The sequence below is a fragment of the Delphinapterus leucas genome, chromosome 4, assembly GCF_059928025.1.
Source record: "Delphinapterus leucas isolate spDelLeu-1000000601 "Yukka" chromosome 4, BTC_Dleu_Yukka2, whole genome shotgun sequence".
Taxonomy (NCBI): domain Eukaryota; kingdom Metazoa; phylum Chordata; class Mammalia; order Artiodactyla; family Monodontidae; genus Delphinapterus; species Delphinapterus leucas.
Window position 1 is genome coordinate 81398043 of NC_143132.1, and position 24263 is coordinate 81422305.

At 42.1% G+C, this 24263-nt stretch overlaps 1 protein-coding gene across 1 annotated transcript in view; it reads left to right on the top strand.

The window, feature by feature from the left end:
• Positions 1-24263, top strand: part of ETV5 (ETS variant transcription factor 5) — a 56379-nt gene that overhangs the window by 27237 nt on the left and 4879 nt on the right. Inside the window, exons 6-12 of the mRNA XM_022570269.2 lie at positions 306-435; positions 1329-1616; positions 12163-12422; positions 14472-14531; positions 18605-18673; positions 18823-18992; positions 23640-23741. Of these exons, the coding sequence (XP_022425977.1) occupies positions 306-435; positions 1329-1616; positions 12163-12422; positions 14472-14531; positions 18605-18673; positions 18823-18992; positions 23640-23741 (1079 nt within the window). The remainder of the gene's footprint in view (positions 1-305; positions 436-1328; positions 1617-12162; positions 12423-14471; positions 14532-18604; positions 18674-18822; positions 18993-23639; positions 23742-24263) is intronic.

Sequence of the window (24263 nt, forward strand, 5' to 3'; positions counted from 1 at the left end):
TTGAAGAACCATCACCTACAGGTTATTTAAGGGCCTCAGAGCTGCTAGGAAGCAGACCCAACACCAAAGAAAGTTTGGTGAAAACAGACTTGGCTAATGTAAAGTGTCAGATGATTTCTGACTTTAAAGAACGTTTCATTGGTTTTAGATGGTAGGCTCTGTGTTAAGGGTTGGGCTTTCTCTGGCATGTGATTTGACACGAGTTCCAAGAACAATCAGCTAGTATAGGGTTTGCAGAAGGAAGCATTGTGCTCCCTGTTAATCAGCTGTCCTCTGTTCCTCCCTCATCCCTCTTCTGATTTTAGTGGTGCTTCATGCCCCACCTCCAACCAAGATCAAACGGGAGCTGCACAGCCCCTCCTCTGAGCTGTCGTCCTGTAGCCATGAACAGGCTCTCGGTGCTAATTATGGAGAAAAGTGCCTCTACAACTATTGGTAAGTGGAGCCAGAGGAAGGCTGGCCAGGAAGTGGCCGGCACGCTGATTGCTTACAGTATTACTCAGCAGATGCTCAGCGCAGCGCACCCCATCTTTCGTGGCAGTGTAATGATCCTCTGGGTGTAGCCAGTCCAAATGTGGCTTTGTCTGCACGTAAAATGCAGAACTGTTAAATCGGCTCTCGGGGGGGACTGAGTTCATGGGGTACTGAGCCCTCCTAAGGGAAAGAACCTTGAATGCTGGGATATTTGATCTGTGGCTTCGAGGGAGGGAATATATGCTTCTCCATGTCTATCATATGTTAATGTGAACTTTAAGCACCAAAGAAGTAATCTTCAAATCAGAATATATGAAAAAGTCCCCATGCTTGTGCCCTTTACTTAAGAATATCCAGGCCCCAGGAATGAAGCTTTAATTTTAAATCATTCTTTGCTCTGGAAGATAAACACAGGCCTGCCTGAAAGGGGGAGGAGAAGAGTTGTTAAGTGATGTTACAGCAGAAATTCATCTTCAATAAAGATTCTCATTCCTGGGAACCCTGGAATTCTTGGAGAGGGGGCCAGAAAACTCCTCCCAAGGCATACTTTCTCCCCTCATCTATCCACCCCTGCCCACGCATACATGGAGAGTTCTTTTAGAAAAGGGGAAAAAGGAAACCGGAAGCAGAGGCTAAAATTATCTTTGAGAAGAATCACTAGAAGTGTTAAACAAGTCCCTGTGACGCAGTGTGTTTGTCACTTTGCAGAGGTACAAATATTCCCTCGGGCTGCCAGCAATTTAACTATGTTAATGCTGTCATTTCCTGGCAACCGTGGGCTGCAAGCTGGACCTGGTGACCATGCTAATGGCTTCATTGCAGCTAAATGGTTCCTTCTCTTTTTCTGTTTACAGTGCCTATGATAGGAAGCCTCCCTCTGGGTTCAAGCCATTAACCCCTCCTACCACCCCCCTGTCGCCTACCCATCAGAATCCCCTATTTCCCCCACCTCAGGCAACTCTGCCAACCTCGGCACATGCCCCTGCAGCTGGCCCAGTACCAGGTGTGGGCCCCACCCCCAGCCCTCATTCACTTCCAGAACCTGGACCACAGCAGCAAACCTTTGCGGTCCCCCGGCCGCCACATCAGCCCCTGCAGATGCCAAAGATGATACCTGAAAACCAGTATCCATCAGAACAGAGGTGGGTGCATATCTGGGCTTCCTTTACTGCCTCCTTCCCCCTCCCCTTTACCTCCCAGGGAGCGGGGAAGCAGTTAGTCATATTTACCAGGTACCTATAAAGATCTCATTCCATTGAGGCATCTTGTGATGTTACTACTAATAATATGAATAGGACCTGTTTCTATATCACCCTGTACCTGAGGTACTGCACATGGGTTATAGACATTACAACATCCTTGTGAAGTAGGTAGGGGAGAGGTAGCTGGTACTCTCCCCATGGCAGAGGCAGAGGAAGAGGGGCCTGCTCAGGATGCACAGTCCGTTGACCATGGCTCCTCATTGGATGCTGCCTGCTAGAATTGCACTTTGGTTTATGCTACCCATAAATATTTTATTACCATTTTACTTACATATTAGGGAAGATTGCTGAGTTATAGGAGGTATTATTACTCATTTGATTTTTAACACATTTTTACAGTAGGGGATTACCCAAGGACCTTATTTATAATTTTTCACTTTTGAGATAGAGATCTCGACTTCACTCCAGGTAGTTCTACATTCTTAATAAGGAAATTGAGGCATCAGGAATAACTTGTCCGAAGTCATTCATTCTCAGAAAAACTAAGATGTAAAAGGAATCTACTCTGCAAACACCAAACTTAACCTCTTAGGTCCCAGTCTTCAAAGTCCATTATCTGCAGTATTCTAGAACTTTGGATGCTTGTCACCTTCCTTTATACAGGATATTCTGCGGACCTGTCTTTTTTTTATTTCAAGTCCCTCTGGGATGAGGAGATAACATAGGGGGTAGTTGTCTGTGGTTACCAAGGGCTGCCAGGTGATGACCATTGTTTGTCCTTTCTGTCTTTCTTGCTCTGCATAGGTGGGTGTGGGGGAGGAGGACAGGAGAGGAAGGATGTATGAGTGTTTCTTCCCCCGGCTTGGTCCAACCCAGATGCCTGCCGGTATTTAATTGGAGGTCTCTTTCTTTATTTCTAGATGAAATGCAGAAAAGTAAGCGCTCTTGTCTGGTTCCAATTCCCTTCCCCCTTTGCTGTGAAAGTCAACATAAAGAACTATATAACTTGTCTGGTTAGTGTTTATTCACCTGCTGAAGCCAGGGGGCCACAAACGCCAGTGATATACTAGGCCTGAGGGGAGAGTGTTGACTGGGGGCTGGCTCAGTGGTGGGCCTTGGTTTCCACAGGGAGCTCATCTGAAGGAGGCAGCTACCATGAAGCTTTTGCTAGTTCTTGCCTTGTATTAATAGTCTTATAGTTTTTCAAAATTTGGATTTTTATGTAGAAATTCCAGGTTTGTTTGAGGTTTTTTTGTTTTGTTTTAAGCTGGCAACTAACTCAAATTTAAAACAGCAGTAACACTCTGCAGACTAAACAAAACCTCTCTGTGGGCAGAATCACCCTTAGGCCTGCAAGCTTGTGAACTCGAGCCTGGATGCCATTTTTATTTCAATAATTTTTCTGGTTTTATGTTTTTAAACAGTATCTTTCTGATTTCCTGCAGGGATTATTAATTGAAGAGGAGGGTTGGGGTGGGGTATATGTTTGGTATTTGAAATAATTAGCAAACTTTATCTTTATTACACCATATAGAAAGGAAAATTACTTCGTGTTGAGTCTGTTTTATTCCTGTTTCCTCCCAATCTCTGTTTCTTATCCAGGGACCTGTGTAAATAGATGGTGTCAATGGCTAACTAAACTGGGGGAGAAATCCCCTGCAAGGGGATGTGGTTATTCATCCCCTTGCAGCCCTGGCAGGCAGGGAGCCTTAGTCTCAGTGATGAAGTAGGTTTGCCTCCTCCCAAAAGGAGGACATTTGATCCCTGAGATTTGAGTGTCTGTCCTCAGGTGTCCAAAGGCAGGAGCCAGAAAGTAGGTATTTCTTTTGGGGGGTGATTGATTCCTCCCTGAAATCTGCTTGTCCACCTTGCACTCACTTCACCTTACCCTCTGCCTTTAGGAATGGTGGGTCTGAAATAAAAAGACCTCACACACACGGGAGTGATAGAGATCCTTGAGAGAATTGGGGTGAAGGGCAGGCGCCTGGAGAGGTGAAATACAAGCAAGACTGGGTGCTTAGGCTTCTACCCCAGACCACTATAGTCTCCAAGCTGAGGGTGCAGGAGTCCCCATGGGGGGCTATTAATAATGCAGATTTCTTGCTCTACCCCAGAGATGGAGTTGTGGTTCTGGGGCAGGACCTGGAAATATTATTGTCACACTTTGGGACATCATGGTGCCACCCTCTCTTCTACCCCCACACCTACTCCAACACATTTTTTTTTCTTTTTAAGCAGCAAGTACCCAATACTCTGAATTTTGTTCTTATTGCCCTTGTCTGTTATTAATGAGATTTGATATCTGTGTGATGCAGAATACATCAAAAACATGACAATTGATTTTGCTTGTAGATACTGGATAGCGTGCAGAAAATGAGACAAACTAAAATCCCTAGTCTGATTTTGTAAAAGTAATAGGAGTTGTAGTCATGTATGATTACAAGCTTAATAATTACATATTCAATAACTCATGCCTGCCTGAAAGTGGGGCAGATTAGTTTGTAACTGTAGCTTGTTCTTTGCTGACTTTTAATTTAAATTAGAGGGAATATTGCTTCAAAACTAACCCCATAACAAAAATGTGATATTTTGCAGGATAGAAGGAAATATAGTCTTATTTGAGCTTTTTTTTTTTAACAGCTCTGTAACCAAGGCAGAGTTAAAAAAAAAAAAACAACCCATTTTACAGAAAAGGAAAAAAAAAAATCAGACCTCAGAGCATCTAAAGGACTTCCTAAAGGACACATAGCCAAATACAGGGTCCTACATTTAGAAGCCAAAACATTAACATATAAGTACACCATTTTGGTTATGCTTGCAGGAGGGAGGTTGCTAACAATCTACTGAAAGCTGAGTAAGGGACCTTGAGAAATCCATTTCGACCTTGAATTTTATCCATCTCTTTATCTCCTAAACTACCAGAACTTTATCCATCTCTTAAACTACAAAATCCTACTAAATTCCCACATCACTTATCTAAGCCCACATTGTAACACCTATATTTTCTGTTTTGCTCACCAGAGTGCCTTATTTCTTCAGTTGAATAGAGCAAACTCTTTCAGGTTTAAAAAATCATGACTTAGACCCCTTTCTTTAGACCACATTTAGCTCAGTATCTTGTCTTCAATGTTTATTGATAGCGATTGTTTGCTAAGATTATACTTTAAGCAAGTAAAATATAATCCAATCAAGAGTACATTCTTAATGTTTTGTATAATCTTAGTATATAATTCTTTACAACTCAAAATTCGTTTTTAGAAGATAAATACTGTGTTGGAAAGCCGTGATTTATGTTCGTTATTTCCTCCCCTCAAGGAGGAGAAAAAAAAACATGTAATTTGGCATGTTCAGACATGTTCCATTTATCCTTAAAGAGCAGCTGCTCCTTGAAGAGGAGAAGTGCTTCTCATGCAGCTTTTCCACTCTCACAGGAGTTTTCACTGTGCTGTTTACGAGGTTTACATGTGCTGGGTGGAGGAACTTAGAAAATATTCCTATGTTATGCCCATAGTCCTGGCCAGATACGTTTTCATCTTTACTATTCCATTTGTCATTCCATCTCAAGTTGAGTCCCCACAATTCAACTGAAGAGGCTCCACTAAGAAAAGCATCATCTAAGAATTTTGGAATACACTGCTGTCGCACTTACATGGCATCAAGAAGCAAAAACTCAAGAAAAGACAAAATTTAAGGAGATACCCCTGATGGTGGAAAAATCCTCTGCTTCTTGATGCTTCCTAAGGGCATCAGTATCGCAATAGGCTATCACACTGAAATCGATAGTCAGAACCGAGTCCCCAGAGTCATCAAGAAAAAGGGTCTGTTGTGTGCCACACAATCTAAAGGAGTGAATGGCCTGGTTGAGAAGGTTCCCTCAGTGGTTATGATCGAAACTTTATAGCTTAAAGGATGAGCCTACATTTTCTAGAATTGTGATTTAATAGAAAACTATTCCCTAAAGATGCTAGATTAAGAGATGTAATATATGCAAGTTTTTCTCTTGCTTCCACTTCCTCTCTTAAAGTCCATCCCTAATAAATTGCTATTCATTTTTGTCCTTCATATTTCGTAGTTTTTAGAGAGGGAAGAACTTGACAGTGAGTCACACCTGTGGCCTGGCTGACACATGCCTCTCCATGCACTCCTGTTAACAGCGTGTTATGTGTGGCAGCACAAATTCACTTTAGGATCCAAAACTGAGTTTCATAGATGCTTAATGGAACCTTCTTTGACGGACTGAATAATGTACTTCTAATGGTTCGAGTATGGGGTGTTTTTTTTGGTTCTGAATCTTAAAAGGGCTTGTTTTCTGCATTTCCCCATGTTTACTATATAGGTTTTGGGGGGGGTTGCTTTTGGTTTTGTTTTTTCTTTTTTACCTTTTATCAAGCTGAAGGAAATTTCCTTCTTTCCCTAGTGTACTGACTTGTCCTCTCACCGTTGTGGCCTCTCCCGTTGCGGAGCACAGGCTCTGGACGCGCAGGCTCAGCGGCCATGGCTCACGGGCCCAGCCGCTCTGTGGCATGTGGGACCTTCCCGGACCGGGGCACGAACCCGTGTCCCCTGCATCGGCAGGTGGACTCTGAACCACTGTGCCACCAGGGAAGCCCCTGTACTGACATTTTTTAATATGACTACATACTGAGTCTCATCAAACACTTTTTCTGCCTCTATTGAGAGGATCAAACAAATTTTCTCCTTTAATTTTTCAATGTTATGAATTACATTGAGTTATATGAAGCCAACCTCATATACTTGTGATAAGGCAAAATTATTTGTTATGTATTATCATTTATACATTGCTGGGCTACGTTTTCCAGCATATATTTAGGACTTCTGCATTTGTATTTATGATTGAGAATAATGTATACTTTCTCTTTCTTATATTGTCCTTGTTGGGTTTTAGCATTGAGGTTATACTCACCAAATGAGTAGAGGGTATTCTCCTTTCTACATATTCCAGAATAGCTCATGTGAATTTGGGGGTTTTCATTCCTTGAATTTTTGGAAGAATTTATCAGTAAAACCATTTGGGCGTGATGTTTTCTTTGTGGGAAGATTTTTTAATTACTGGTTGCTTCAGTGTCTTCACCTTTTATGGTCTTGCTCTGGGGATTCCTATTTAATTGAGTGAACTTAATAATTTTTCTAGGAATTTTTCTGTTTTACGAGTTTTAAAATTAATTGGCATAAAGCTGTTAGTAATGTTCTTTTAACAACCTCTATAGCATCTGTTTATCCATTTTCCATTGTTGATGCTATTTATCTAGACCTTCTTAGTCTTAGCAGATTATATCACTCATCTTTTCAACAAATCAACTCTGGCTTTGCCATTCTTTCTGTTGGATGTTTTCTATTTCATTGATTTTTGCTCCTACTAAAATGTTTTACTCTTTTTTCTTTGCTTATTCTGTTCTTTCTAACGTCTTTGGTTGGATGATTTGCTCATTAATTTTTTTAGCTTTCTTTATACTATAACCATATAACCAAATAAAGGTTCTCCTAAGGCTGGGGTGACTATACATTCAGTTTTTCCTGGGTCACTTATGGTTTATGAAAGTAATTGCTAATAGCTTCCCTTTTCACTCCTCAAAATATCATGGTTGGGACAATCAATTATTTGATCTCCCTTTCCAAGTCCTGCTTTAGCTGTATCCCACAGGGTCTGATTTGTGGCATTTAAAAAATTCAGTTCCAAGTGTTTTCTATTATTTCTTCAATCCTGGAGTTCTTAAAATATATATTTCTTGATTTCTAAACATATGGGAGTTTTCTAGCTGCCTGGACTATATGACTGTTATTTAAATGTCAGAAAGAGGGTATTTAAAAACAATTATAGAAACAATTGTACAAATAGTATAGGCCAATGGCTCTGGAGTTGGACAGACTAACAGCCTAAGATTGAATCCCAGCTCTGCTACTTCCTGTCTAAGAATTTTGGAATACACTGCTCTCTCACTTATGTCTCTCCTATCTGTGTGACCTCAGGCAGGCAGTTAACTTTTCTAAGCTTTGGTTTCTTCATCTGAAAGTGGGAAAATACTAGATCATTGGGTGAATTAGATGAAGTCACATTGGCACAGGGAAAGTACTCAATAAATGTTTCCATGACAATTTTATTTCAAAAATCACTTTTATGGGGCTTCCCTGGTGGCGCAGTGGTTGAGAGTCCGCCTGCCGATGCAGGGGACACGGGTTCGTGCCCCGGTCCGGGAAGATCCCACATGCCGCGGAGCGGCTGGGCCCGTGAGCCATGGCCGCTGAGCCTGCGCGTCCAGAGCCTGTGCTCCGCAACGGGAGGGGCCACAACAGTGAGAGGCCCACGTACCGCAAAAGAAAAAAAAAAAAATCACTTTTATGTTCCATAAAGAAAACTATCCTAAAGGAATCTTCCTTAAATGATGTAGATACTACAACAGAAACTTTAGTTGGTTCACTGTTTCATATTAAGTTTTAAAAATGTAAACCTCCCTGTATCTCTAAATCTTTTCATCATTAGACTTACTAATGTTGTACACGTAAAACTAATACTTTCACCATCTAATCTCCTGGTAACATCTTGTATTTACATCACCTTTTTTCTTCCATGTTAGTTCTTGAGAAATCAGACAAATATCTAGGCCTTTAAAGGATATATTTTGTTCGTCATCTCTTTATGTTTTACCATAGTTTAGATAGGCCAATTTGAGTTTAGGCCAATTTGAGTTTAAGCAATGCCAACAGGCCTCACAGAGTCTTGAGAGCTGTTTCAGAGTTCTTTGGTGGGCTTTTTAGGGACAATGTGTGGGTTTTGTTTTGCAGCAGTACCTGGCTCTTGGTATATGTCAGGAAAATCAATATTATGTGAAGTTAGGTGGTACGTTACCACCGGAATAAAAGTCAGCATTCTCTTTCTGAGACAGGAGGGTGAGTAGGCAGCTATGAGACTCTTACTTTGTGTGGAGGAAAGTCTTCTCCCAGTTCCTTAAGATCTTCCCTTACATTTGCATACCTTCTGAATTTAGCTTACTGTGGGGGTCAGGGTGGCATGGGGAGTTGATGGGGACATTTGAAGGTAACATAAAATCAAGAACTCAGCAGCGTGCTGGGCCCTGTCTCACACAGTATCTTATGTAATCTTTACGACAGATCTTTGGGACAAGTAACCCGACTGTCCTTATTTTCCTGATGAGCAAACTGAGGCTTAGAGCATTTACATAACTAACCCAAGGTCACACAGCTAGTAAGGGGTAGAGATTGGATTTCAACCCAATGTGTTCTGACTTCGCAGCCAGAGCCTCTTACCCAGCTATGCTGCTTCTCTATTTTCTATCTTCTCTTAGCTTTAACGGAAATATTAAGTACGCGGTGGTGGTTTCTTAGCCAATTTTCTGTATCATCTCTCGGCTAGCCTCTGAACTGTCACTCTACTTCACCTGGCACCCATAGCCAGCCACTGTGTAGCCTTCGTTGAATCCACACTTTTCTCCTTTTTTCTCTAAGGATTGTGTTTACTCTATGTGTTGGCAGCAGAAACCGAAAAGGAAATGCAGAAAAAGCATCTAACGGTTTTCATAATGTAAACCAAATGTTGGTAGCGTGGGTGAGCTCTTGGGAGGAAAGGCGCTATATAAATCTGACAAATAAATAAATAACTGATTCTTTAAATAAACTGGCACTGAAAAAAGCCTTAATCTGTAACCTATTGAATTTAGGCTTGCTCAGTAGTCAGAAGTCTCCTTTTGCTCACCAACTGTGAGCTCACTATGGTTTGAAATCTGTTGGGATCACGGGGTGAGGGGGTGGTGGAAGGGGGGAGTGGTTATCAGGAGGAAGAAAGAGGTCTGTTAGGAACCAAGCCACCCCTCCATTGAAAATGATTGCCTGCCTCAGTAAACAAGAGGCATCTCTGTCATAGCTGTGCTATGTATACAACACATTCTTAGATACTTCAGAAGGATTGCAGAAAGGGGAAGGGGGTTCAACTGAAGGTCAGTGAGTAAAGTTCACAGAATGTATTTGAGGACAAGAACTGAATTACTTTACTAATCTCTGCAAATAAAAGCCATTATCGGCAGCAAGCTCTAAGAGAATCTTTCTTCCAAATATGTTGGTTTTGTGACCTACCCTTAAGCTCCCCTTTGCCACTCCCGCTCCCTCAAAACAAACTAGGACAAAACAATCCCAGTTATAGAATCTGTTCTGCAGATCCCAGGCCTGTAAGCTTCATGCATCCTTAAAGTTATGCTGGGGGAGGGGATGAGGGTTTCTGGCTGGTGCCCACCTGGAAGTACCTTTTCCTGAGGGGGCCATAGCAGGCCAACTCTAGAGTTTCATTCTGGAAAGTGAGAAGATGAGCGCTGAGCGGAAGTGCAGTGATTGGGCCTGCCAGCTGCACAGGCTCTGGTTACAGAACTGAGCGGTTTGGTGCCGTCTCAGAGCCATCAAGGAAGTGATTTGTGGAGGTTCCTTTGGAAGGTGCTAGGAAGGTTGCAGAGCAGGGAGGGGAGAGAACATGGAAAGTGGGTGCCCTCGTTACTGTTCCTGCTAGCATAAACTTTGGGTACTTTATTTTAAAAAGCCCTAAAGAGTATCTTCACTTTCTTTTCTGCCCACTTCTTCAGAATTTGAGTTAAAAAAAAATCAGGTGCAGCATGCTTCTGGTGCCTGTATTCTAAATGTCAAGCCTAAACCCAAGTTTCAAATTTACACTTCAAAGACCACAGAAGGGTTTCCTTAAATAACAGCAACCTTGAAAATTGCGCTCCTGGTGACAATCCACTGTAATGCATTCAGTGCCCACTGAACCTTACAGAGTTCATAAAACTTGTTTAAATAATTGGCCAGGCAGATTCTGATGCTTTTGGTGTCTGGGAGAAAAGGATAAATATATATAAAATAGTTTGGTGATCTTCATGTTATAAAATGGTCTTGTGGTGCTGCTTTTAGTAAGATAGTAAAGACTCACAGAGTGAGCCATGCTATACCCTGATCTAAACAGTGTTTTATCTGCACACAAATCTCTTCAGTTTAAGATTTTAAGTCTTGATGTTCTAGGAATCTATTGGCCGCCTGTTGTCACAGATTGATTCTGATCAAATTCAAATTATTTGATTAAAACTATTAATAGGATCAAACTAAAAGTGGAGAGTAAGACCTTAATATTAAGGGTTACATTGTTGACTTTTAAAACTTACTTTTTTGATTACTAATGAAGTTAAACTTTTTGTCTATGACCATTTACATCCCTTCTTTAGTGATTTCCCCGTTTATGTTCTTTACCCATTTTTTCTGTTGGCGTGTCCATCTTTTATTGATTTTTTAAAAGCCCTTTATATCAACAGTATTAACATTACTGTATCTGTTAGAGATTTTTCCTCAGTTTGTTTAATTTGGGGCCTTGTTTCTGGTATTTTCTGACTATTATAGATTTTTTTCCCCCAGTTTATCGTTTTTCTTTAGGTTTCTTGTGTTTATTGACTTACAGAAATTTATACAAGGAGATATATCCATATTTATCTTCATGATTTCTGCTGTTGGTATGATGTATTGAAAGGTTTTTCCTCACTCCAAGATATGTTTTCACATATATTTACTATCGTGGTTTCACATTGAAATCTTTATATGAAAATTTTGGCATGTGGTATAAAACAGGGATCTTTTTCCCCTCTTATTTGAAATGCTAACCTTAACAAGTAGCATATTCTGGAATGTGCTTGACAGTTTGTGACTTCTCGTTGGATTCCTTAGACATGCCTATCTTTCATTCTTTGTATTTCTGTTATTGTGGCTTTATAATATTTGTCAGTCTAATAGATCATTCTTTCTTAATCTTTTAAAGTTTAGAATCATTTTGTCAAGTTGGTTGGGAAGGAATTGCTTTTACAGAATAATTTTCAGTGAGTGAACACCTTCCAGGTTCTAAATATTTTCTTTCATTAGATCGGTTGCTTAGAAAATAGTTTTAAGATTTTATTCTTGTATAGCCTACACATTTCCTGATTTTTCCTAGGGATTTTATGGCTTTGATTGCTATTACATATAGGCTTTTTTTTTTTTTAACTACGTTTTCTAACTGGTTAACTTCTGGTTAAATACTCCTCTGTCTTTAAAAATTAATTCTGTCTACAGGTTAGAAAATGAATGAACCAGTGAACAAACATAACATGTTAGTGATATTTGCAAATAATTGGTTTTATATATTCAGATACGTAATCTGGCCCAACTATACACATAGACTGTGCATGAAATAAAAATGCATGGAAAATAAGATGCTACCATGTCATTCATTGTTTTATTTATTTATTTTTTTTGGCCAGTCCCTGACTCAGGAGGTTTGAAATGTGTGATATAATTTTGGGAAGAGGGTAAGATGTCCAGAAATAAGCATTAATAAGTACTTTGCAAATAATTCCATTAATCTGGACTTCTAATCCTCAGTGCTATATCACAGTAGGTATTCATCCTGTTCTTACTTAACAATGTAACTACTACTTTCTTCTTGCAGATTTCAGAGACAACTGTCTGAACCCTGCCACCCCTTCCCTCCTCAGTCAGGAGTTCCTGGAGATAATCGCCCCAATTACCACCGGCAAATGTCAGAACCTATCGTCCCTGCACCCCCCCCACCCCCTCAGGGATTCAAACAAGAATACCATGACCCACTCTATGAACATGGGGTCCCAGGCATGCCGGGCCCCCCAGCACATGGATTCCAGTCACCAATGGGAATCAAGCAGGAACCCCGGGATTACTGCGTTGATTCAGGTAAGCATAAAATCATGCCGTTCCTTTCTTCAGTCTCTCATTCATCTGTCAGGTTGTTACTGTCTTCTATGTGCAGGGCTTTGGGGAGTAGTTTTATAAAATTGGCCCTCAAAGAACTTAGGAGCTAGTAAAGCAAACATGTCTATGCGTAACTGAATACAAAACAAAACAGAAAAGCCCTGCAGATGGTAGGAAGAGCAGTAGGCATTCAGAAGTGGTGCACAGTACATCTGAGTCCAAGCCTGAAGATTGCCGCCATCCAGTCTTGGTGATGTCCTTTCTTAAGACCGGTTATCTTTCGAGTCACTGGACACAGGGGATATTATTTCTGCATTTTAGGCCTGCCTCTAGTTTTGTGGCTTTCTTTTTGAATACAGTGACCCATTAAACTCCCAATACAAATATAAGAGAGTCCACATGTAGGATGGGATTCTTTCTATTCTTGAAATGAGTGGTGTTCTGAGAAATTGCCTGGTCCGTCATGGCTGTATAGGGTGCTGGGTACGCCATGGAAAATTTGTCCTGTTAGTTGCTTCATAGGAGTCGCTGCTCTGTTGCAGTACTTTCATCTGGGAAAATTCCTGTGTCCTTCAGCTGTTGCCAGTGTACACAGGGAAAGGTATAACATGTTAGAACACGTATGGTTTGCTTTTGGGTTACCTCTTATCTAGAAACTTAAATGTAAAGAAGTTTAAGCTGGCCTTGGGAGTCCTCTCCACCCTCACCCGAACACTCATTCACTGACTACATATCTTATAGGCCAGGCTTATTAAATGAGATCATTATGGGAAAGGAGAGTGGGAATTTTGCAGCTTGCACATTTAGAAACTCTTTCCTCTTCTTCATTTACCCTTATTTTAAAAAGGACACTTTTTTGCTCCTTTTTTTTTGCAGTTGGTGCTAAAGGAATTTGAGGGTGGTGGGTCAGTTATCAACCTTTCCTGTGCGTGCTTTCCTTGAAGATCCTGGGGAGGGGGTGGGGCAGTATGTACTCAGTGGCTTTTGCAAATGGAATAGGATATAGAATTTTCTCTTGGCCTTCCGAGATAATACATAGATTGCTCAATTCAGGCAGAAATTGCTTATGGGAAAGCCTGGGGAGGTAGGCAGAAGGGAGACATCTGTTGGTTTATGATGGAAAAATTACCAAGTATAGGTATCGATAGCTTATAAAATGTCCACTGGCATTCCTCCTGAAGGCTCTGATGTATTTTTCTCAGGAGCAGTCATGACTGGCAGCATTTTCCCTTTGGGACTGACATTTTAATCAGTCCTATGAGTCTTTCACCCCATCCCACTCCCTTAAAGCAAGACACCCAGCAGATGTTACTGTATCTACAGTGCTTTGATCTGAGAGGTGTTCCCAGGGTGAAGCCTCATCCCACATGGGCACAGCTCAGCTCACTGTCTTTTGTCTCGATGGACACCTTGATAACATGGTGTCTGAAGAAGAGATCGCTTCAGCATGGGTTCCATTCTAACAGTAATAACGTGGGAGAAATGGGCTTGCCAAGCTGCAGTTCCTCACTCCTGCCCATTCTTGTCCTAGCTTCATCACTTCCCATCCCCTCATCTCTTTGACCTAAAAATACTCTCACTTCTTGGAGCAGAAATGGATATGACCATCAGCAGTAAAGGAGAGCAAACTGGGGAAGCTCTAAAGTGACCTTCCTGCCCCTCCAAACCCCAAAGCCCCTGAGTCGGGACAGGCAGAAGGCCACGCTGGCCTTTTGAAAGCCATTTTCTTTTTCTGCCGTTAACTCTCTCACGAGGTTTGACGTTAACTAGTTTCTAAAATGAGCAAGTTATGAGAGTATTTTTTCCTCCCAGTTCTCTTGATTGCGAGTCGAGTCCTCCGTTCAGATGGTGGTACATAGTGTTTCCCACGCTGCTTACTAGAGTGGTACCCCTTTTCCAAGACAAGGCCAAAAAGACATGACCTTGGAGCAGGAGAAGGTTTAGGGGCTTTCCTGCAGTGCTGCAGTTGGACCGATGTGCTGATTCAGCTGCAGAGGCTGACAGGAGTGTGTGTGTCTGTTTCTCTTTCAGAAGTGCCTAACTGCCAGTCGTCCTACATGAGAGGGGGCTACTTCTCCAGTAGCCATGAAGGTAAGTAGCTCTTTAAAAGATAATAATATTCAAGGAAGCTTAAAGTTGCACAGTTTCCGGGCTAAGATGTGAGATTGTAGTTTAAACCTTCCTTAGCTTGTGAACACGAGAGTTCACTTATCGTGATCCCCAGCTATCTCGCACACAGGGTTTGAGGCATGCTCTTGACCTGTGAGGGCTGCCATCCTTTTCCATAGTAATGACCCTAACTTTTAAGAGGAAAACACGCACCCGTCTGGTTTCCACCCTTCCATACAAGGAGGTTATGTATACATAGCTGTAGATAACACTATCACCTAAACTGGCACTTAGGAACTATGTCACGACTTGAGATGGTACCTTCAAGAGTTCTCTTCTGAACGCTGAAACAGGGAAGGATTTCTCTCTTAGAACACATTCCCCAGAAGTATGTCCTGTTTTCTGTCCTATACATCTCTCCATAAATACCTAGAGCAGTGTGATTCCCCAAACCTGCAGCATCAGTCAGCTTCACCTGGGACTTGTTAGAAAAGCAAATTCTCAGGGCCCACCCCAGACCTGCTGAATCAGTGTCCAGGGGAGGGGCCCAGCACTGTGTTCCAACAAGCCCTCCAGGCAATTGTGACGCGCACTGACCTGAGAACTACAACTGCAGAGTCATGAGGCTCAGCTTAGGCTGCACATTAGAATCCCCTGGGGAACTGTTGAAACTTCTGATGTCCAGGCTTCATTCACCCAGAGCAATTAAATCAGAGAGTCCCAGGTAGGACTCAGGCGTTAGTAGTTTGTAAAGCTTCCTGGGTGATTCTCATGTGTCCCAGGGTGACAACCACTGTTCTAGAGTTTTAGAGAAAGGTTGAAAGAGCCGGTAAGATAGCACTGTGAAGCATTGGCTGGTTATTGTGAGTGAGTGGTTCACAAGAGTGGTCTCTATGGGTGGCTGCCTCCCACTGACTTGGTTAGAGGGGAGACCCAGTGTGGCTGCCACGGGCACCCGGGGATATTCCGAGTGTCCAGCCCTGGGAAGGAAGGGCAGTCTACTGGACCTCTGGCCGTGATCGGCACAGCTGTGTGGGGCTCTCTTCCAGGTTCCCGAATGTTTCTATAGCAGCAGTTAATGTCTGCAGCAGGCGAACTAGAAGGGAGTGAGGGAAGAGAGGGAGGAAAACACTTTGCATGATTACATCATTTAGAAAGGAGCATGCTCTTAAAGGAAATATTTTTAGTAAGGCATCGGGCTGCTTGCTACACACAGAATATCTGCGAGCTTGTGTTTTTCCCCCACTTCTTCCCTGACCCCATACACATTGAAGAAATTAGTTTCAAAGAGATCTGCATGCTTAATTGCTCTCAATTACCCTGACATGGTTTTTCTCTCCTCCTTATACGGGCTTGACCACAGATGCCCGTGAAATAGTGAGACAAGTGTTTCTGATTGGCATCTGTGATTACTAAGACAGCCACCCTGCCTTAGCGTTCACCTGGAATCTTTGCATACTGTTTGGAATCTTTCATTTCCACTTTGTCCCTCAAACAGGTTCTTCCTTCCTGCCACCTTTATTTGAGTGATTAGATGGTTGTGGCCACAACTGATGTAACTGCTGTGCAAATTCAACTGACTTAAATTTCACTTAAACCAACAGCATCTTCCAGATGTTTTAGAGAACCACACGTGGCAATGACTAGAAAGCACGAAGTACACCAAAACGATACTCATGGGCAGGGCTTCATCTGATTAGTTTGAAAAACCAAACCTAGAATTTAATCTAGATTTACATTTTTCTCCCTATATACTGTGAACTGTGAATGTATTTTCTTTACCTTAGAGGAATAAAAGCTCTAAAAATAAAATGGCAATTTTGACATGTGTGTAAACTTTGTAGTTTATTTATAATGACTTTATAATAAGGCTGTTAAAACATCACTGGAATAGCAAAATCCATGTGGAAAGTCAGGAAATACGTAGCTTCCTGGTAGCCAAGGCAAAAAGCATGAAGCATGATGGATTATGTAATTCTTGTTAATATAAAGTATAATAGTTTGTCATAAGTCAGTTTCCTAGTACCAACTTGGAAAATAAATTATAGGAGTCCCTGAATCCCTAACTTAAAAGTTAGTATTGCATTCTTAAATCTTTTAATGGAAACTATAGATTCCCTCATATTTATTCAAATATTTATTGAGCACTTATGTACCAGGTGCTATAAGGAGGCTAAGATATTCAGGATATGTCCTTTTACTAAAGGTATTTAGAATCCATGACAATATAAGAAAAAGCTCTCATATTATCCAGTTAATCTCTTAATAGCACTTATCACAATGTACAAGTACTTACTGTCTTAATTTCTTACAATTATCATGTATTGCACACTTATGTACCAGGAGCTATTCTTAGCTCTCTATTGTAAAGATAAATCGGTCAATGGAACAGAATATGTATCAACTCATTAAATTCTCACAAGCCTATAAGGTGGGAATTATTATCTTCCCCAGTCTTCAGATGAGGAAATTAACTTGAGAGAAATTAATTAACTTGTTCGAGGTCACACAGTTAACCTAGGTCTATCAGTCTGGCTCCAGGGCCCACACTTTCCACACTACACCATGTCTCTTTTTTCCCTACTTTGTTGTCTGTCTCCACCAGTTGGGATGCAAACTCCACGAGAGCAAGCACGGAGTCTGTATTCTTCTATCTACCCCTTTCTAGCACAGTGCCTGGCATAAATATTTATTGGATTAAATACTAAATAAAATATACTTCCTTTGTAGTTAAGCAGAGAAATAATGCTTGGAGCTGAGGAAACAAAAATGAGTAATACAGAACCTTAAAACAGTCTGTTTCCTCCAGGTTGGGCAGTGTTTTCCCAACCCCAGGCCTCTTTAAAATTGTGCTGATCCTGCCAAGGAGAACTTGACCTGGGCTGATTGTGAAGAAAAAGAACAGATTCTTTCTTGGCACCTTTACCCAGGGATTTTAAGTCAGAGCAAATCCCTCTCAAAATCTAATGCTAGCCCTTCACTGCAGAGCAGCCTCCTCTGCCCTCCCCCTACCACGTACCTGACACTCATACGACTGGACCCCACGCCAGACGAACTGATCAGAGAACCAAGCACAGGGAGTACCACTGAGCAGACAGGAGCTCCTGGTGCTTCCTCTTGAGAAGGGTGCGGGTAGAGGAGAGTATGCAGGAGCACTCGCCCCCTGGAACAGGCTGGACCGCAGCCAAGGGTGTGGTCCCATCACTCCTGTCTACTAACTGGCTTTGGCTTGAGCCGCTGGCCTTGTCAGGGTGCCTGGTGACCTGGTGGTCAGCGTTGAATGCATATTAAGGGTTGGTGGGTTTAGGATGCCAGGCCACCCTTCTTGACACCTTCCACTTTTTGCCCTGCCGTCCTTTCATTTCCACTTACATGTGTTGTTGGACCAGTCAATTCCCCTTTGTTTCCTTGTCTATACAGTGAACAAGTTTTATTGACAGAAGGTCTCTTCAGATTCCTTCCACAGTGTCTGGAGGTGATAATACCTCCAACTTTTTGAAATTATTGCTTGTCACAATCCTGCACAGGCCCAAGCCTTTACTCATTTGGCATTGTTCTCTACCCTCCAAGCTTTTTCATGACTGAATGAGGTGTGTGGGCAGCCTAGACAAGCAGTAAGAAAGGTTGAGATTAATATTTGCTAAAAGGAAAACGGCTAGGCCACTTATAGATCAACCAAATCCACCCGGTAAGGCCAACTGAAATAGATGAGATGTCTTTTCAGATACAAAGGCTTAGTCACGGACACACTGATCCATGCAGACCTTGTAAGCAAGATGCAAAGGAACGTACAGGTGACTCAGTGCCTCCCTAGAGTCTCAGCTCTGATAGCAGGAACTGATGCTGCTCTGACTGAAGCGCAGGTGATTGCATCAGAACAGAACGTCTAAGTCCTGGTGAAGTTGAAGTTCCCTCCAAAATTCAGTCTGGCATAGATAGAGCACTTCATCAGGCTGAGGACCTGAAATGGTAGAATCCTATCTTAGTCCTTAAATCCAGAGTTTTCAGAGAACACAATTTGTTAAGCAACATGTTCTTTCTAAATTCTTCTTCAGGTTTTTCATATGAGAAGGATCCCCGGTTGTACTTTGACGACACCTGTGTTGTTCCTGAGAGACTGGAAGGTAAGTAGCCACATCCAGTTTGTTGGGAAGCTGGAAGGTTCAAGATGTCAGAGTACGTTCATCGGTCTTGATGCCAAATTAAGTGTTTGCCCAAATCAGCTGAGAAACTTGAGACTAAAGTACCACATATGTGTCTTTGTCTCAAACAGGCAAAGTCAAACAAGAGCCCACCATGTATCGGGAGGGGCCCCCTTACCAGAGGCGAGGTTCCCTTCAGCTGTGGCAGTTCCTGGTTACCCTTCTTGACGACCCAGCCAATGCCCACTTCATTGCCTGGACAGGCCGAGGCATGGAGTTCAAGCTGATAGAACCGGAGGAGGTAAGCGCTGGAAGATGGGATCAGGTGATTTGATTTGTTGATGTTTGTTCCTGTTCTCCACTGAGCCTTTTTACGGTGTTAAATATGCTCTTCCTTCTCATTCAGATTCTAGCCTGGCCAATGGGCTTGGCAGTGCCTTTTCTATTAATAGGACAACTTACAATTCACAGACAGGCAGAGTTCTCCACTGCAGAATATATAAAATGTATTAGTAACACTTCTGCAAACTCTGGGGAGGGAGGCCATGAAGACTTACATTCTAATAGGGTCTGCTCTCTCTGTTGGAAAGTCTTTTTCAAGTGTTCTTTCAGTGATACCAACTTGTTTTGGTGTCAACCCTCATATGTCATAGCCTTATACCAGAGATTACATGAACAGATTTTAAGACATTTTGGTAATATATTATAGGTTGCAACTACCCCACTGTGTATTTCAAATGGCTCTAACCTAGAGAAATAAAATTATCAGAGATGGGTCAATCTTAGGAAGTTAGATTTTTTTTTTTTAAATGTAGTATCACAATGGTTGTGAGAGGACACAAACCTTCATTATTTTGTTAATAGAAAGAAGAAACATTGTTACTGTCTGTTTGCCCAGACTCTTGACAGAAAGGCCAGTGGACAGAACCAATACCATTTCTTCAAAAGGGGGAGGACATCATGGAACTCCTCCTTTCCTGAATATTGCAAAGTAAATTAAATCAGGCTCTGAGTTTGGCATATTTCAAAAGGGGTTGTTTTATGTTTGTTGGTTTTGGTTTTATGGCCACGCCACACGGCTTATGGGATCGTAGTTCCCTCAGCAGTGAGAGCTCGGAATCCTAACCCCTGGACCGCCAGGGAATTCCCAAAGGGGTTGATTTGATTTCTATTTGATTTAGAATCTAGAGAGATTATAAATAGAAAAGAAATAACTTCCCTGAAAATACGACATATGTTTCTTTTGGTAGCATATACTTAGGTGTTACATATTAAACCAGCAGAGCAAAATGTATCTTTGAGTTGGGTGTGATTGGAATGGGACCAATGCTCTCGCAAGGAGTTTGAACAGGGACTGCAGTTGTAGATGTTGTTCCATCAATTCCAGGGCTCACTTTAGCACACCAGGGGGACAGGTGGGTATGGGGGTTAACAGCAGGAGATTTGGAAGAAGAAAGTAGCCTGAAAGTTAAGATGAGCAAAGGAGAATGTGTGGATTGGAGACTGAAGGAGAATCCTGACTGATAGGAGAGGAAGGCAGGCTTCATTAAAGGCAGTTAGAGAAGATATATGTATGGTGTTCCCGATCTTGCATCATTCACAAAAAAATAGAAATATGTCAACACCTCATATTGTAAACGGTTTCTGTTAAGAGTCAGTCTACTTTCAAAGCCAGAGTTTGGTACTGCCGTGTTTTCCTAAGGGTGTCTTTTTGGCTAAGTCGTGTTTAGAAGTGGAGCTGTGTTTGTGGCTTCCAGCCACACTGGAGAGCATCCGCCCTGCATTCTTTTCCTCATAACGTGGCCTGGTTTATGTGAGGCTTGAGGAAAGCATGTCGCCCAGACTCACTAAGGCTTTTTGAAAGTCAGTCTGTCATGTGGGCAGCCCTTATTGATTTATCTCATTGCAAACAGGAGCTTTTATTACTTTATTGCCACTGCCTCTGGCCTAAGCACAGGCTGTATAGCTGCAGGTAAACCTGGTTATGACACTTTGTAAAGCTGTTATTGAATCTGCTGCTCTCCTACCAGTGGTAAAGAAAATGATGAACAGATGGCCAAGGGCCCCGGCTTTCTTAATAACGAAGCTAATACTAAGCCAGAATGCTCACATAAATGCCAAGCAGCCAAGTCACAGGGGAGGCCTGTGGTGGCCTTGAGCCTCCCTCAGCTGGTTGGACAGCTTTGTTTCTTCGGGAAGTACTTCTTTCCGCCGCACCTTGAAATCCCCGAGCATCCCATGAACTCCGAATATTCCATTCTCTTAACCCAGGATCAGCTCTGTTACACATGTGCACTTTGGCCTCGGGACATGCAGCATTTGAATTTTTTCGCTCTCTAATCCTTGTATAACTTGGAGGGCCCTACTCTTGTTACTGTCAGGAAGATACCAACTCCTCGAAAAAGCTGTAAGAAGTTGTCATGGGGGAAGCTTGAAGGGTGAAGCGGCGGAGGAAGCTGTTTGGGCCGTAATTGTAGGCAGCTGTGTGGCTGAGTAGTGCACTCTGGGTAATTATCCATAATATCCATTACACTGTGCATGGAAATTGTGGTTTTGGAACTGCTTTTGGCAGGCCTCCTAATCAAATGTCTTTTGATTGTCATCCAGCTTAGCACCCTCTCAATTATGACTGACTCGGCTTTAATCTGGAGCCATTTTAACTGTGAATCTGCATTAATGAATATTTTGGGGGGTAGGGTTGTTTGTTGAACATGTGGCAGATAACTGATGCCGTGGGGAGGTTTAAAAGGACGGGCTGCTAGAAAGAGCCGCTCCCTGCGCTGCGGCTGCTCTCTCTTAAAAAGGGAGGAAGAGACGTGAGGTTTTCTTGTTTGTTTGTTTTTAAAACTCCTTCGGCCTCCGTCCTCAAGATGCATGCTATCAAAGTAACGAATGTGAAAGATGAAAGAAAGGAGGAGCTGGTAGCTAGCTATTGCCTGCTCCCCTCCCCCAAGAAATGGGACAGCCCTAATTCCCAGCTGCTCTGCAGTTGTGCTGCATCATGATTACTGCAGAAGGAGCAGCCCTGGTGAGGGCTACTGAATCAGAGGGCCCTGGCCCAAGAGGATGAGTCAGTAACTATGGCTACCAGAGCTGCTTTGAAGTCTGTGCATATATAAAACCTCTCTCCAGCAAGCTACTGCACATGCACGTGACAGCAAAGAGAGGTCACGGCTGAAGTTGAAAAATATTCACGAATTGTTTTCCACCACTGACTATAGTAAAATGATGAGGCTGGGCTTCTTTTAAGGGTCCCTGCATCACTTGTGTCTGACAGCAGTTCAAGTACAGTTTCATGGTGTCATTTCTTCTGAACAGGTAAAAGGACACGTATTGACTTAACAGGTTCTTTCTTACCCCTATTTCTGTTGGTTTAAAAATAGAAATTGGTTAAAAATAGAAGTTGGTTAAAAATTGAAATTGGTTAAAAACTGGTTAAAAATAGAAATTGATTAAAAATTGGTTTTATCTTCTCGGGACCTCCCTGGCGGTCCAGTAGTTAAGGCTCCACGCTTCCACTGCAAGGGACACCATTTGATCCCTGGTCGGGGAACTAAGATCCTGCATGCTGCTTGGTGCAGCCAAAAATAATAATAGTAAAATAAAATGTTTGTCTTCTTTAACCAGGCTATGTATTTTTGGTTCATTTTGTCTTTTGGGCCATTTCAAAGGGTGCAATGTGGAGAAAGGGGGAGAGCCAGGGATAATCGTGTGTGCCGTGGGGCATAAAGCAAACGAATGGAAATTTAACTTTCACACAGTGTCTTGCAAGGCAGAGTGGAATCGTGGCTATTGAATTACTGTAATATAATTAGGACAGATGCATTCTTCCTTACTTACCAGATTATTTTTGGTATTTATTAAAGGTCATCTTAGAATCCTGAATTCAGAAGATGTTGTTTTCATTCTGTCCCAAATACTTTTAAAGAATACTTCAAGTGAAATGTGGTTTTATGATCCACCTTTTCCACTTGCAGTCTCCCTACTTCTCATCCCATGTTTTTCATCTTTTTTTTTTTAATAAAAAGGAATGTAGTTATTTTGGTTTTTTAAGTTTCTAAAACTGACCCAAAATGTTCAAAACATGATCCCTGGTTTGCATACATTTAAAGAACTCATGTTTCCAAGGTTATTCTTCTCTTACCTCGACAGTCATCCTTATAAGTAGGATTTGGGATGTTGAGATACTTGAGAACAGAAATTGCTTGGCTGTCCTGCTGAACTCCACTAGGAAGTTTTCTTGCTATAAGGTCTCTTTGCCCAAACCTCCAATTACACCCCCCCATCACTGCACCTCAGAGGTGGACCAAGTTGGATATAATGCACTTCAGAACTGTTTGGGAAGCCCTGTTAATTTTTCATTAAGTGGATAATGGTGCTACATGTTTTAATGTCCATTCTGCAAGTCTGCTGGGAGCAGGGGATTGGATGGCAGCAGGCTGAAATGATCCGATTCCCCTTTACTCCATGAGCTGCTATAAGTAAACATCTACCAGCCCCTCTCCAATCTTATTAGAATTGAACTTTTGCTCTGCTGGCCCATTAGCAACTCACCAGTGTGTTTCTAATGTTTCAGGAATGACCATTCTAATTATTCCTTATTGACTGCTACAGAAACCATAGCACTTAATGGCAACATGCTAATGGTCTATGGGTATTGGTCGATAATTCATATGTGGAGAAACAGTAGAGAGCCTGCTTCCTCTGGGATGCTAGCCGAGCCCTCTGCAATCTTAAAGTGCTACCTCTAGGTCTCACCTCTTAGCATTTGACTGAATCATCACCTTTGCTGAATGTTTGGTCTTGAGGGAATTCAGTGCTTTTCCTTCCAGGTCAGAGAAATGGGTCACTGACCAAAGCAGTCAGGTTCTAGAACTGGCTCTCCTGGGATTGGGAGAAAACCACTAAGCCCAGGGAATGAGTTTCCATTGCTCTCCTGTCTCTTTAGGTCGCTCGGCGTTGGGGCATTCAGAAGAACCGGCCAGCCATGAACTACGACAAGCTCAGCCGATCTCTACGCTATTACTATGAAAAGGGCATCATGCAGAAGGTGAGCGATTACTAGAGACGCTTAGACCACTCTGACCACTCTCAAAATGTCAAGGGCTTCTGAAATAAAACTGTATGTGATGACTGGGAGGACATGTTAGCCTCGTAAGTAATTCTGTGATAGGAAAAACATCTCGGAAAAACTTAAGTTAAATGAGATAATAAGGAGCACCTTTAATGCTGTTGGGTACGTGAAAGCCAAAGGTTGTGTATGGAAGACACTGTAGGAAAATTAGGCTCCTCTGCTTTAAACTGTCGCTACTTACAAAAACATCCAGACATTTAGGCCAACTATTATATCCATAAAGGAGCAAGTGAGGGAATCGACTTGAAGGTCTCCCCTCCCATGAGAGCTTAGGCGAAGTCTTTAGTTGAAACACCGAGACCTCCAAATATGTTGGTTTAATACTCCCAAAAGTGTTAGGGCAGTAAAAAAAAAAAAAAAAAAAAATCATATTTCTCTTTTAGAACCTTAGAAACTGGAACTCAAGTTAAAAACCCAAGGTTTGCAAAACGGCAGAAT